Source organism: Ovis canadensis, chromosome 11 (assembly GCF_042477335.2).
Source record: "Ovis canadensis isolate MfBH-ARS-UI-01 breed Bighorn chromosome 11, ARS-UI_OviCan_v2, whole genome shotgun sequence".
In the NCBI taxonomy this organism is placed as follows: Eukaryota; Metazoa; Chordata; class Mammalia; order Artiodactyla; family Bovidae; genus Ovis; species Ovis canadensis.
Window position 1 is genome coordinate 19,228,678 of NC_091255.1, and position 14,007 is coordinate 19,242,684.

At 37.2% G+C, this 14,007-nt stretch overlaps 1 protein-coding gene across 4 annotated transcripts in view; it reads left to right on the top strand.

Annotated features, from left to right (window-relative positions):
* The window catches only part of RPS6KB1 (ribosomal protein S6 kinase B1), a 40,073-nt gene that overhangs the window by 19,801 nt on the left and 6,265 nt on the right, over window positions 1-14,007 (top strand). For 3 of the 4 annotated variants that reach the window (XM_069542607.1, XM_069542609.1, XM_069542608.1), the window contains exons 5-13: window positions 1,641-1,788; window positions 3,881-3,938; window positions 5,378-5,478; window positions 7,264-7,354; window positions 7,536-7,626; window positions 8,180-8,287; window positions 8,591-8,653; window positions 8,850-8,927; window positions 12,052-12,159. In XM_069542607.1, the coding sequence (XP_069398708.1) occupies window positions 1,641-1,788; window positions 3,881-3,938; window positions 5,378-5,478; window positions 7,264-7,354; window positions 7,536-7,626; window positions 8,180-8,287; window positions 8,591-8,653; window positions 8,850-8,927; window positions 12,052-12,159 (846 nt within the window). Of the gene's footprint in view, window positions 1-1,640; window positions 1,789-3,880; window positions 3,939-4,563; window positions 4,714-5,377; window positions 5,479-7,263; window positions 7,355-7,535; window positions 7,627-8,179; window positions 8,288-8,590; window positions 8,654-8,849; window positions 8,928-12,051; window positions 12,160-14,007 lie in introns of those variants that run through there. The other variant, XM_069542610.1, reaches the window with a different exon arrangement.

Consider the following 14,007-nt stretch of genomic DNA (forward strand, 5'->3'; position numbering starts at 1 on the left):
GTTTTACTTAAAATTCCTATTCCTTTTCTTGCCTTCCCGCAATTGTTAGCTTTTTTTTGTTTGATAGGTTTCTTGTTGGGATTTTATTTTATTTTATTTTCTTGACCGCACCACACAGCATGTAGTATCTTAGTTCCCTCACCAGGGATTGAACCCAGGACCTTGGCATTGAGAACTAGACTGTCAGGGAATTCTCTTTCGTTAACTTTTGACTTATCTTAGTTGTGCTCATTACTGTGTCTATAAGGATGTACGTATTATTATTTTTTTATTTCCTCGTTTACACGAAAGATAGCATACTGTGAATGCTGCTGTGCCATATATGTTCTTTTGTACTTTGCTTTCATAGAGATATTCCTTGTTTTTTTAAAAAAATATTTATTACTTTTGTCTCTTTCTTTGGCTGCTCTCTCAGGTGCAGCATGCAGGGCCTTTAGCTGTGGCGTGTGGGATCTGAGTCTCTGACTAGTGATTGCACCCACACCCCCTGCATTGGGACTGCAGAGTCTTAGCCACTGGACCACCAGGGAGGTCCCCCTCATTCTTTTTATAGCTTTATAGGGTTTTCATTCACTATCCTATGCTTAGGCATTTAGGTTGTTTCTAATGTTTCACTTTTACGAATACTGATAATACTCCAACCAGTAACCTTGTGTACATGCTTTTTCATGTCCAGAACAATGTATCATTTCCCCAAAACTTTCTTCTTTGTTTCCATTTCCTCAGTGGCACTATTAGTTACACAGAAACCATGGTATCATTCTCATATCTCATTAGTTAGGAAGTGCTAATGATGCAATTTTACCCTTTTTTCCCCAGCTTCATTTTCTCAGTTACAGATTTTACTTCTTGCTTACTTTACTAGCCTCCTAACAGATGTTGTTTCTTCCCTAAACTTCACACTGCTACTTGAGCTGTCTTTTTTAAAGACAAGGGTTATTCATTTACCTTACCTCAAGATTTCTTCTCAGCCTCTAAAAATATAATTCAATTTGCCTTTGCCTCGATGCTCAGGCTTTCCATTTCCTGGCCTCCACCTACATCTCCAGCCTAATACATCTCCTAAATGCTTCTAAGCATACTGAACTACTTAATAGATCCTCTCAACATGCCCAGTCCTGTCAGGTCGCTTTTGCATTGGGAATGCCTTTTTTTTCCAGCTTCCACATTTTATCAATAACTTTTTATGATACAGCTCAGGTATACCACCTACAGGAAGACTTCTGGCTGTCGGGTCTAGCTCTGTTGTTCACCCATAGCACCTGGTGTTGGCTCCACTGACTCCTCTCCCCTGGGACTTTGGGCTCCTGTGGGCTGGAGACTCCTATTAATTCTGCTTTCTTGTTAAGAGCCTAGAAAAGAGTAGACATTCCAAAAAGTTAGTGAATATCTGAATAAACTTGATCAGTTTACATTAAAACAAATCATTTAGGTGTTCATTTACATGTTTACTGCAGAAAACTCCAAACAGTGCAGATGTATATAAGAGGTGAATGTCTTCCGTTTCCCGTCTCAGTCTCTGGTGAGACCTAAGATTAATAGTTTCATGTTGGTGAGAAAAGCACAAAGTAGATTTTCCCGATCCTATAGGATAAAAATGTCTACTGTTTTGTTCTTATAGATCATCTCTTTTCCTTTAGGCAATGATAGTAAGAAATGCTAAAGATACAGCTCATACAAAAGCAGAACGGAATATTCTGGAGGAAGTAAAGCATCCTTTCATTGTGGATTTAATTTATGCCTTTCAGACCGGTGGAAAACTCTACCTCATCCTTGAGTATCTCAGCGGTCAGTACACAGTTTGGTGTAATTATTTGCATTAGCTCCAGAAACTTGTTGAGAGCATTATTTTTCAATAGAAAATGCTTTTTCCCAGTGTGACCAAATTGTTCTTAAAATCGACAAGTACATTACCATAAGGAATTCATATGGGACCAAATGTTTCTTTTTGTAGACAAATATGAAGGAAACTTTAAAGGTTGTCTTTTTTCTTCATCTGTAATGTTTTATCTTAATTCTCTTGTAATCAGTTAACAAAATAACAAACACCTAATGGATAGCCATCAAACTGACTGCACTTGGGTAAGATAATAAAATTCAAATAAACCACTAACTGAAATGGAAAACTTAAGAGTATTGTTTAAGGTAATGAGTATTTTTGGTATTGCATATTTAAACAGAAGTGTTTTTTGTTTAATGTAATTCTACAGATAGATTTTGCAGTTTTACATTAGAAATCCCTCACTCATTCCAGGACTTAACCCTTCCTAGGAATTCGTGGCACCCCATAGCATTTTTAGATCACAGGTATCTATTTTCAGCAAACACACTTGAGTTTTCTGAAAAACAGATTTCACAGTAGCCTGTAACATGGAATAGAAAGCTGCACAATTTAATAACTTTTTTGTGACTGTTACCATTTTTTCTTGTAACTGTATTTTAACATAGTTTCAGATTTACACAAAAAAGGTGCAGCAATAAGACAAAGAATTCCCACCTACTATTCACCTAGATTCCCCAAGTGTTATCATTTTACCACAATTGTTTTGTTTCATCTTTCTTTTTTCTCCCTCTCTGTATATGTATATATGCAGGTGTGTATATAGATATAGATACATAAATATGTTTATAGATATATAAACACATATGTGTATATATTCATAATTTTTTCTGAACTGTTTAAGAGAATGTTGCAGACTTGATTTCCCTTTATCCCTAAATATTTCAGTGTATATTTTTCTGAAATTAACCACAGTATCTTACATAACTGTACCAAAATTATCAAAATAGGAAATTAGCACTGATAGCAGTAATCTCTTTCCTTAGTTTCCCTTAATCTGTAACAGTTCCTAAGTCTTTCTTTGTCTTTCATGACCTTGACAGTTTTGAAGTCTAGTTTGTAGAATGCGTCAGTTTGGGCTTATCTGGCGTTTCCTCAGGATTAGACTCAGGTTATGCAGTTTTGGGAGGACCATCGAAGTGGCATCCTGTCCTTCTCTGTGTATCAGAGCAAGAAGTACATAAGATTTGTATCTTTGTTCCATTACTGTTGATTTTAACTTTGATCATACATATAAGGTGGTGAAGTTTTTGGGGTTTTTTTTTGTGTGAAGTTTTTCCTTTTTTAATTAGTAAGTATCTTGAGGAGATACTTTGAAATTATTTAAATATCTCATCTCTCATCAAGCTTTCACATACAGTTTTAGCATCCATTGATTCTTGCCTGAAACAATTAACTATGATGATTGCCAAGTGATTTTTCTTATTCCATCATGCTTCCTTCATTTATTTGGCATTCTACTGTAACAAAGAGCTTTCTGTTCTCCCCCATTATAAAAAAGAAATTTATTCTTTTATTTAAATCATTGTGGACTCATGGATTCTGAGATTATTTAGTAGACTATAACACTTTGTTAACATTGTAACATTGTTTATTTTGATATTCAAATCATGCCATACTATTTACCTAAGACATTGACCAATTCATTCTGTTTTAGAGTTCTAATTTGGGCATTCACTAATTTGCAAGGATGGTTTAATTATGTATTAACATTTTCCTACTTACCGGTAAAATGTTAGAGAAGCTTTAATTAAGATTTTTTTTTAACCTCAAGTCTGAAATCTGTTGTAAATATTTTGAAGTTTATAGATGTAAAACCTAGAATTCCCAAACTTGTATATTTCACATAAGAAGAACACTGCTAAAAATGGAACCCTGAGGACTTAGTTTTAAACCTATAATTTTTAGGATCTGTTTTTATTTTTAAAGGGTTGATGTCTTTTAATTATGGTTAAGAGGAAAGCACAAACCCTCTCATTAGAAGTGGATTGTTGGAAATAAAGATTGTTGTATTCTAATGTCTTTTTCTTTTCTTTACAGGAGGAGAATTATTTATGCAGTTAGAAAGAGAAGGAATATTTATGGAAGACACAGCCTGGTAAGTGAAATTTTTGTGGTTGCATGAATTCAGGTAATAATTCCTATAATTAAAAGCAAAGTCCTGTTCCCACTGTGGGCAGCCAGTAAATTGTTTTGGAGCCAGTCAGTCACTCAGGACTCAATGGGGAGAAGCAGCTTTGGGTCTTGGCAGCTATTAGAGATCACATCATTCCTTTGCCCCCAGGCCTTGGGTGGAACGTTCTTCACACCAGTTCCTAACAGAACCATTCTCACTGGGGCTTTATTTCCTTGAATTGGTAAGCTGCCTGCCTTGGCTCTGGGTGAGTGTGGTTTTCCAGTGAAACTTTTATGTGTGGACCCATGGAAAGTATCAGAAACCATCTCCTTTTTTTTGTAGACTTTCCAGTTCCCAAGGTGCAGTCTTAGGGAGGTGATAAGTCTGCACACATCATCTGTGGATTGATTCAGTGGCCAGAATGGGATCTACCCTTCTATTTCTTAAGATGGCATCTGCTTCAAATTAAAAATATACATACCCTTTTGTGAGATGACAGTACTGGGTAACAATAAATCAGTTTATCCTACACATTAATTGATTAGAAAACACTTAAATGTTTTTTTCTACCTTAATTACCAAACTGCATTCCATTGTTTAATTTCAGGCCTTTTCTAACACAGAAGCTGCATTTAAGAGCCTTAGGGATGAAGTGCCCTTTTTTGGAGGAGGCTCTCTGAGCCGTGTTGGAGGCTGTGTTTGTGGTCCTGCTGGCTGTGAAACTGCCTCAGTTCTCTAGGACACACCCTCTCCATCCTGGAGTAATCTGCAGGATTGCAACATTGTTATGCAGCCAGTATTGCAGTGCCTTGTGCTTTTCGAATCCAGACAGGGTTGACTCAGCCCTTTATTCTTTTGAGGTAGATAAATTTGAGTGTCACACAATTTACAGTTGTGGGCTGGCTGGCACGAGGGAGGGCAGATACTGTGGGCATGAGCTGTATATAAATATGCAGCTGTATTAAGTAAGGGATGAGTGGGCTTTTAAGGGTCAGGTTATAAGGTATTTTTGAAACTAAGGTTTGATCTCGGAGAATAATGAAGTTCCTATTTCCTGTGGAATTTAAAAATTGGGGGTGGGTGGGAGAAATTTGCTTTGATCTGAATGACTGTTGGCCCAGTTCCCACATAGACAGAAGAAAACATGACCAGTGACAGTTTGGCATAATCTGGACTTCTTTGCAGTTTTAGCAAGATGTTTTATTGATGAAATAAAACACTTTATAGTTTCACTAAACAAGTGAAACATAAATGTCTCCATGCATTTTGGCAGCAGCCTGTGCCATCTCTTTTACCCATACCCACCCCCACTAATTTGGTCTTTGGTGCATGTCTATTTCTTTCAAGGAATTTTGCTCCAAACATAAACTGCTTTGAGTGGATTATTCTTTTTAATTTTATTAAATCACTTTTGTTTCCAGCTTTTACTTGGCAGAAATCTCCATGGCTTTGGGGCATTTACATCAAAAGGGGATCATCTACAGAGACCTGAAGCCGGAGAATATCATGCTTAATCACCAAGGTGGAGATATACTGTAAACAGTTCTATAGTAAATAATCATCTTAAAATCTTCCCACACAGGTTCATGGTCATTTTCAAAGCCCCATATTCATATGTCTGTTACTATATGTTCCTCTGTTAGAATTTATAGCATCACAATGCTTGTACTTACGGTTAATGAGATTAAAAAGAGTTGAGGATAACTGGCCACTCAACTCCCTTTTCTAGTTTAACCTTTACTCTTTATAGCTTTGTCATTCTTTTGAAATCCTTACATAAAGTGTGGTGAGCCAAAAGCCAGTCCAAATACTAATTTTGGTTTGTTTCTTAAGTTGGAAAGTGAATCTTAACTTTATAAATTGAGTTTTCTTTAATGATGAAAATACAGAAATATTAGAAACAATGTTTTTATGATAAATTTTATTAATGCTGTATAAAAGAGAAGGAGATTAGAACTGAACCAAACCATTTGATTATACTTTGGAAATAAAATGTTTAGTAGGCATCAGTTTATTCTTGCTGTTAGTTTGTAACAAATGTAGGAATCAGACAAACTAATATTCTATACAGCTGTGGGTACAGCAGAGTGAACCTTGATTGTAACTGCATGTTGCTACAGACAGTTCAGCTTATGTGAGAGTAACCTGGGCTGGGGAGACTTGGCAGTTTACTCACATCCCAGAGGAGCAGCCCGTCAGTCTGGGTATCTGGGGGCTAGTGGCAGCTGCTGATCCTTAGGTGTCTATCAGAGGACACAAGAGGTAGTTAACTCTCGTACAGAAAATGGCTTATGGACAACCGATGCCAGAATAAATGTTTCAAATTGTGGGATTTTTTTTCTTTTCTTCTCCCCCTCCCTCTTTTTTTTTTTTTTTAAAGAAATGCTGTATTTAACCACGTTTGTCATGGATATCTATGTATCTTCCTTTCTCCCAGTTCTATCCTCATTGCCTCAGATTTAGATTCTGAATTCTAAGACAAGGGATAATAGGAATTTGATTAGTTAGCTTCTTTGATCCATAACCTAAGTGTATCAGGTAGTTCGGTGAAAATGTCATATTTCTTCTTCTATGTCAGAGTAGAGTACACATTTACCTGAGTTAATAGTCCATTGCCTTTTCTTGAAGTAAACTGGGAATAGTAGGGTCCCTGGGATTGCTGAACCACTGGATAGCTAATGACAGGTCAGTAGGACTAAACTTGAACTGAAGTGTTCTTTCTATAAGGTGATGAGTTTTTTACTTTCTGGATCAGAAATGGTGGTTCCATGCTATGTAGCAATTTCATTTCTTTCTTCTCTTCCAAAGGGCATTGGCAGAATAAGCTAACTTGTTATAGTGACTAGGACTGTTTTAAGAACTGTTAGGTCACAGTTCGTGGTGATAAAAGCGATATATTTCAAGTACAGTGTCACACCTTTGTTCAAAACATGCAGAAGATTTTTTTTTTAGGGTCTGTATACTTAATCCATACTTCATCAAGTTTTCCCAGGACTTACTTGCTCAGGATGGTAATGGATTTTTGATATAAAGAAAAGCTGGAGCCTTAGACAAGCTGTTTTATCTTTTTCTCATATTTATTTTCTCACAAGATAGATTATATCACTGGCAAAGGTAATTTTGCCTTATCCTTCACAAATTAGCATCCTTATTTTTGGATGGAACATTGCTAGTTCTTGATCTCAAAAAATAAATTTAAGGCAGAAAAATTAAAATGAAAGGATAGACTATTATCTTGTATGAAAATATTTAAACACTGCACATACTTAGAATTTTCAACATAACCATCTTTATTTTTTCCTTCTAGGTCACGTCAAACTAACAGATTTTGGACTATGCAAAGAATCTATTCATGACGGAACAGTCACACACACCTTTTGTGGAACAATAGAATACATGTGAGCTGCATGTTGAAAGAAATATTACTGGTTTGGGGGTAATAGCTAAGTTTTACCTGGTTTAAGTAATAAGTGTGCTAAATTTTCTGCTGCACTGTTTGATTCTGTATCTTGTAGAAGTTTAAATTCAGATGATATGCAACTAGTGGACTGTTTAGGTGTATTATTTTTCTCTTTGTAGGGCCCCTGAGATCTTGATGAGAAGTGGCCACAATCGTGCTGTGGATTGGTGGAGTTTGGGAGCATTAATGTATGACATGCTGACTGGAGCAGTAGGTGCACAGTTAAAAGCTGCATGTATTACGGACTGTGCTGAGTAGTTACAGAGTCATTACAGGAAGAGATGTTGCCGATTTTTGGAAAATGTTACCAATGAAATTATTTACTTTTCAATGAAGTTATTTTTAAAAATCTAACACTAGCAATGCTTTATTAGTGGTATTATGGGCCTCTACTTTTAGAAGTATTTTCATCTGTACTTTTAGAAGTATTTTCATTTAGATGATTTAGGTCATGGCCTGTGGTCCTATGAATCAGAGGCAAAACAAGTATTGCCCTTATTTTATAGATGGACAAAGTGAAGCATAAAATCAAATGGCTCACCCATTATTACACCAGGCTAATGGTGGAAAACCAGTTCCTTCCAGGACATTGCTTTTTCTCTGTGCCATTGCTTAAAAACTACAGTTCTTTAGCGATCAGCCATCCCACATCACAGTATACATTTCTGATCTCTGTGTTACTAATTCAGGAAATGGATAATTCTGTTATTTAAAATTTTATATTCTTTCTATGCTAATTTTTCTTACTCTCTTCTATTCTTAGCCCCCGTTCACTGGGGAGAATAGAAAGAAAACAATTGACAAAATCCTCAAATGTAAACTCAATTTGCCTCCCTACCTCACGCAAGAAGCCAGAGATCTGCTTAAAAAGGTAGGATTCTAAAATCAGCACTCAACGCATGAGTCTCAACTACTAGGATTTAAATAGATAGAACTGAATGTACATTTTGAATATAGAATCATACACAGATGTTGACAAAAAAGCTTATAGTTTTTGCCTCCAAAGTACAAATGTGTTTTTTTAAAGACTTTCTTTTCTTTTTATTCCCAGACAATATTTGGAAGTAATTAATAAAGCATATGTTCTCAAGGCAAAATAGACCTGCAAATTCTATAAAGAAAAAGTAATCAATTTGATTAAGTTCATCAGTGTTTTTCTTTTCCTTCCTAAAAGCTGCTGAAAAGAAATGCTGCTTCTCGTCTTGGAGCTGGTCCTGGGGATGCTGGAGAAGTTCAAGTAGGGACTGGCATGTTTGGTGATTTGAGGGGAAGATAATGCCAATTTTATATATTTGTGAAGGTTATATGTAGTTGCTTAGAAATATATCTTATTTTGTGATTGGTAACTTCAAATAGTCTGTTAATTTGTCAATCCAGTGAAGTCTGTTCCCCTTAATCTTTCTTCCTGCTTTTTTTGTTTCATTTTTTCCCAGGCTCATCCATTCTTCAGACATATTAACTGGGAAGAACTGCTGGCTCGGAAGGTGGAGCCCCCCTTCAAACCTCTTTTGGTGTGTATTCATGAAAGCATGTAATTTGAGAGACCTGGTACTTTTTTAGAATAAGAGAATCTCAGACCAGTTAGAAATATTTATTAATGATACAAAAACCTTTGGCCTGTCCTCTCTTCTTTTCACAATCTGTATTCTGCACAGTCTTTTAAGGAACTACAGCAGCAGTTGATGGCTATATTAACTGGTTTTAAGTTGGTTGCTTAAGATAATTAAATAGCTTAAGTAATTGGAGCCTCTAGTTTTCTTGCTTTGTTTTTGTTTTGCTTAACTCAGCCCATTCTGAATTTGCTTTCATATAGCAAAGTATCATAAACTAGGTGGCTTAAACAGAAATTTACTGTGTTGCAGTTCTGGAGGCTAGAAGTTCAAGATCAAGGTATTGTCAGGGTTGGCTCTTGCTACAGGTTGTGAGAGACTGTTTCATGCTTATCTGCTAGCCTTTGGTGATTTGCTGGCAATTCTTGGCATTTCTTGGCTTGTAGGCACATCATCCTATCTTTTCCTTCCTGTTCATGTGGCATTCTCCTTGTGTGCAGATCTGCATCCAAATTTTCTCTTTTTTGTAAGAACACCAGTCATTGAATTAGGATCCCTCCCTACTCCAGAATGACCTTAACTAGTTACATCTGTAAAGGCCTTCATTCCAAACAAGGTTACCTTCTGAGGTCCTGGGGTTAGAACTTCATCATGTGAATGTTGGAGGGACACCATTCAAACCATAACAATATGTTTGTAAGTGAATGAGTGAGTGTATTAGTTCTTTCTGTTTCCCACCTCAAGAATTTGAGAGAAGATAGTTTCTTTTTCTGTTTCTTGAAGTGGAGGAAAAGTAATAGGATAACGATGATGGTTATTTGGTCCTAGGAGCACAGGGGTTGCTTGCTTTAAAATTTCAACATATTTTAAAATTTAAAATTTGAACATGACCGTCAGGGTAGAACCCTCATGTACCAACTGCCCAGCTTCAAAAATTATCAAGTCATCTTGTTTAAACATAAACATAACTACCATGCTATCATCATAACTAAAAAGCTAACAATTTCCCTAGTTGTTTCTTTTTTTTCTCTGTTGTTTTGATTCAATAAGGATTCAGTCAAGACCTGTATAGGTTGACTGTGTTTCTTAAGTCTTAAGAAACTGATCAGTTTCTTAACTGATCCATAGATCAGTTCAGTTTAGTCCCAGTCGTGTCCGACTCTTTGTGTCCCCACGGACTGTAGCACGTCAGGCTTCCCTGTCCCATCACCAACTCCCAGAGCTTGCTCAAACTCATGTCCATCGAGTCAGTGATGCCATCCAACCATCTCATCCTCTGTCTTCTTTTCCTTCTGCCTTCAATCTTGCCCAGCATGAGGGTCTTTTCCAGTGAGACAGTTCTTCGCATCAGGTAGCCAGGAATTTCAGCTTCAGCAGTCCTTCCAATGAATATTCAGGACTGATTTCCTTTAGGATGGACCAGTTGGATCTCCTTGCAGTCCAAGGGACTCTCAAGAGTCTTCTCTAACACCACAGTTCAAAAGCATCAATTCTTCGGTGCTCAGCTTTCTTTATGGTCCCACTCTCACATCTGTACATGACTACTGGAGAAACCATAGCTTTGACTAGACAGACCTGATATCCGCTCTCAGTTTCTCCTTTGAGGACTTACTAAAGAAACTTTACCGTGTGTCCTGTGCAGTTCCTTATATTTTGATTTTGCTGATTTTAACTCCATGGCATGTCCTCAGCCATGTTCACCTGTTCTTCATATTTCTGAAAACTAATAGTACTAATAGATCTGATTCAGATTAAATTTTTGGTGCTATATATTTTGATCAGAAGATATAATGTGTACTTAAACATTTCTTTTAGTGATGTTAGTGGTCATTAATCATTGCCTGTATCAGTGGTTCTCAGCCAGGGTTGATTTGGTAATGTCAGAGACAAGCTGTCACAACTTAGGGAGGGGTGCTACTGGTACTTGTGAGCAGAGGCCAGAGATGCTATTAAACATCCTGTAACGCACCGGACAGCCTCCCGCAACGAGAGTCATCAGGTCCAAAATGTCAACAGTGCTAAGGATGAGAATCTAGAGCCTAGTTAGTTCCAAGATTTTGTTAAGGGTTTGCAGAATTGTCCTACTCTAATAATCGTTATTCATTCTTTATTAGGTGGAATTGTCCTGTGAAAAGATACTCTTACATCAGTTGTTTGGTTACCTGAGGCACAGTTTATATAGAAAAGTCAGGATAAATGTTTTCTTTCCCAGTTCCTGAAATAATGAATTAGTTCCCTAGCACCTTCCAAAACTGACCCATGAATTATGTGATTTTTTTACTACAATTATGGATTCATGCTGTTTAACATATTTGAGTTTTAATTCATTGCAGTTATTTTTACTGATGTTCAGCTTTTCTCATCTTTAGACATCTTTTCCATCCTGTTGGTTCCCAAGTTCTTTTTTTGTGTGTGCTTTGCTACTCTGTGCAGCATATGGAATCTTACTTCTCCAACCAGGAATTGAATCTGTGCCACTGGCAGTGAAAGCGCAGAGGCTTAACCACTGGACCACCAGGGAAGTCCTGGTTCCTGAGTTCTTTTGACACAACCACGAGTCTGATGTGGCACCAGAGAGAAGAAACAGATCGGGCAGTCAGATTTAGGTGATAATATTCCTTCACAAGAAAATACACTCAGACAGAGCAGAATATTATTCTTGCTCCTAGAGAAATTTAAAGGAATGAAACAAGCTATGAGAAGAATCTTTTAACTAGAGCATGTTATAAGTGTACTTTGTGTTTAAACTCTGATTCAAGTGTTTTATAGCTTTGCCGGTTGTGCAGATTGTCTCTAAAAAGGGATTTAGCCACTGGGCTAGGCACACTGAAGCTTTATGAGAGGGGATGATTGATTGTCAGATTTTTAATAGAAATGATAACTAAAGATGTCATTTGACCTTTGATACTTTCTAGTTGTATATATTTTTCAATCTGTGCCTGCTCAGGCTGTTCTACTCTTTTATTACAGTCAAACCCTGAGAAAAGAGCTTTATCTGGAACCTTCTCTAATGCATGTAATGCTATTGATTGTTATGTATAATACAGTCTGTTCACCATTTTCTAATTTTTTTTTTTTAATAAAGCAATCAGAAGAGGATGTGAGTCAGTTTGATTCCAAGTTTACACGTCAGACACCTGTTGACAGCCCAGATGACTCAGCTCTCAGTGAAAGTGCCAACCAGGTCTTTCTGGTAAGTGAACGACTTTCCAGTGTAGCCATGGGAAATTTAAATATGGGTATGGGCCGCTTTCAGTAAGAAAATTAGAATGTAGATAACCTGCTGCTGCTGCTAAGTCACTTCAGTTGTCCAACTCTGTGTGACCCCATAGACGGCAGCCCACCAGGCTCCCCCGTCCCTGGGATTCTCCAGGCAAGAACACTGGAGTGGGTTGCCATTTCCTTCTCCAGTGCATGAAAGTGAAAAGTGAAAGGGAAGTCGCTCAGTCGTGTCCGACTCTTAGCGACCCCATGGAGTGCAGCCTACCAGGCTCTTCCGTCCATAGGATTTTCCAGGCGAGAGTGCTGGAGTGGGGTGCCATTGCCTTCTCCAAGATAACCTGAGTTGCTTTTTTAAGTTATCCCCTTATGACTTATTGATAAGTAATTGATGTTGCATAACTCAGTATTCCATTTTAGCGATTAGAGTCAGAGTACATTATTCATTTTTTGAATAGGCCACTGACTTAAAATGTTTGGCTTAGCGCCTTAACTGAAAGCCACACAGCCATAGCAGTAGGAGAAGAAGGGCTCATAATAACTATTTTATTCCTGAAACAGCTAAAGATTTTTATCTGTAGGGGATTTTTAACCTGTTGATTTTAAATATTTGACATCAAAATACATTGTTTCATGTGTGACTGTAAGCAAATTAACCATAAGGAGGAAGTATCTGTATTGATTTATACTTTGTCTCCTCAGATAGAAAACCAAAACTTCTAGATTTTGAACAATAGAAATAATAGATTTATATCTGATGACCATCATTACATATTATTTGCCTAGTGCTTATTTTATTACTATAAGTACATGTCATTTGTTTCCTTCGTCATTTGTCATTATCCTTTGGCATTTCTTTTTGGACTATCTCTAGGGAGAATAGAATATGGGGAAAGTAATCATTTGGAAATTTTTTCTCCCTTGTTTATGAGTTCACAGGATTTGTCATTAACTTGGAGAAGGCAATGGCACCCCACTCCAGTACTCTTGCCTGCAAAATCCCATGGACGGAGGAGCCTGGTAGGCTGCAGTCCATGGGGTCGTGAAGAGTCGGACATGACTGAGTGACTTCACTTTCACTTTTCACTTTCATGCATTGGAGAAGGAAATGGCAGCCCACTCCAGTGTTCTTGCCTGGAGAATCCCAGGGACGGGGGAGCCTGGTGGGCTGCTGTCTATGGGTCGCACAGAGTCGGACACGACTGAAGCGACTTAGCAGCAGCGGTAGCAGTCGTTAACTTAGTTCTCAAATCACAATGTAACACAGTATGGCGTCTTTTGGGGCGAGGGTCAATTCTAAAGTTAGCGTGGAACACAGAGATCTAAAATAACACTTAAATCACCATAGTATAGCATGCTTTTGAGTAAACAACATTGAATAGTAATAATTCTATAAATGTATGGTTATATAGTAGTATAAGAATATAAATGGAAAATATAATTTTATAGCATTTACTTAAGATGAATGCGTTATGTCTACATGATTTGCAAAATTACTGTGTCCCCCTTAGTAAAATCTCTCTTAGGGGAGTAGGCATGACTCATTTTCATGCTGTTGTTGCTTTCTTTTTTTTCTCTCATGATGTGGAGTTTTATTTTCTACTGATGTGGAATTTATGCCTTTGATTCAACATATAGACCTTTTCTTCAGTTGGGTGTCACGGAGTTTTAGCTAGTTTGACAATTTTTTCCCCCATTAAAAAGTCTAGAAACATGTTACCTTGCTACAAAGAAATCCAAAGTTGTGGTGGCAGACGTTACGGAGCTAAGCTTTCATTCCGATTTGTTGAGCTCCTCTTAATTATTTAAATTGGACAACTAA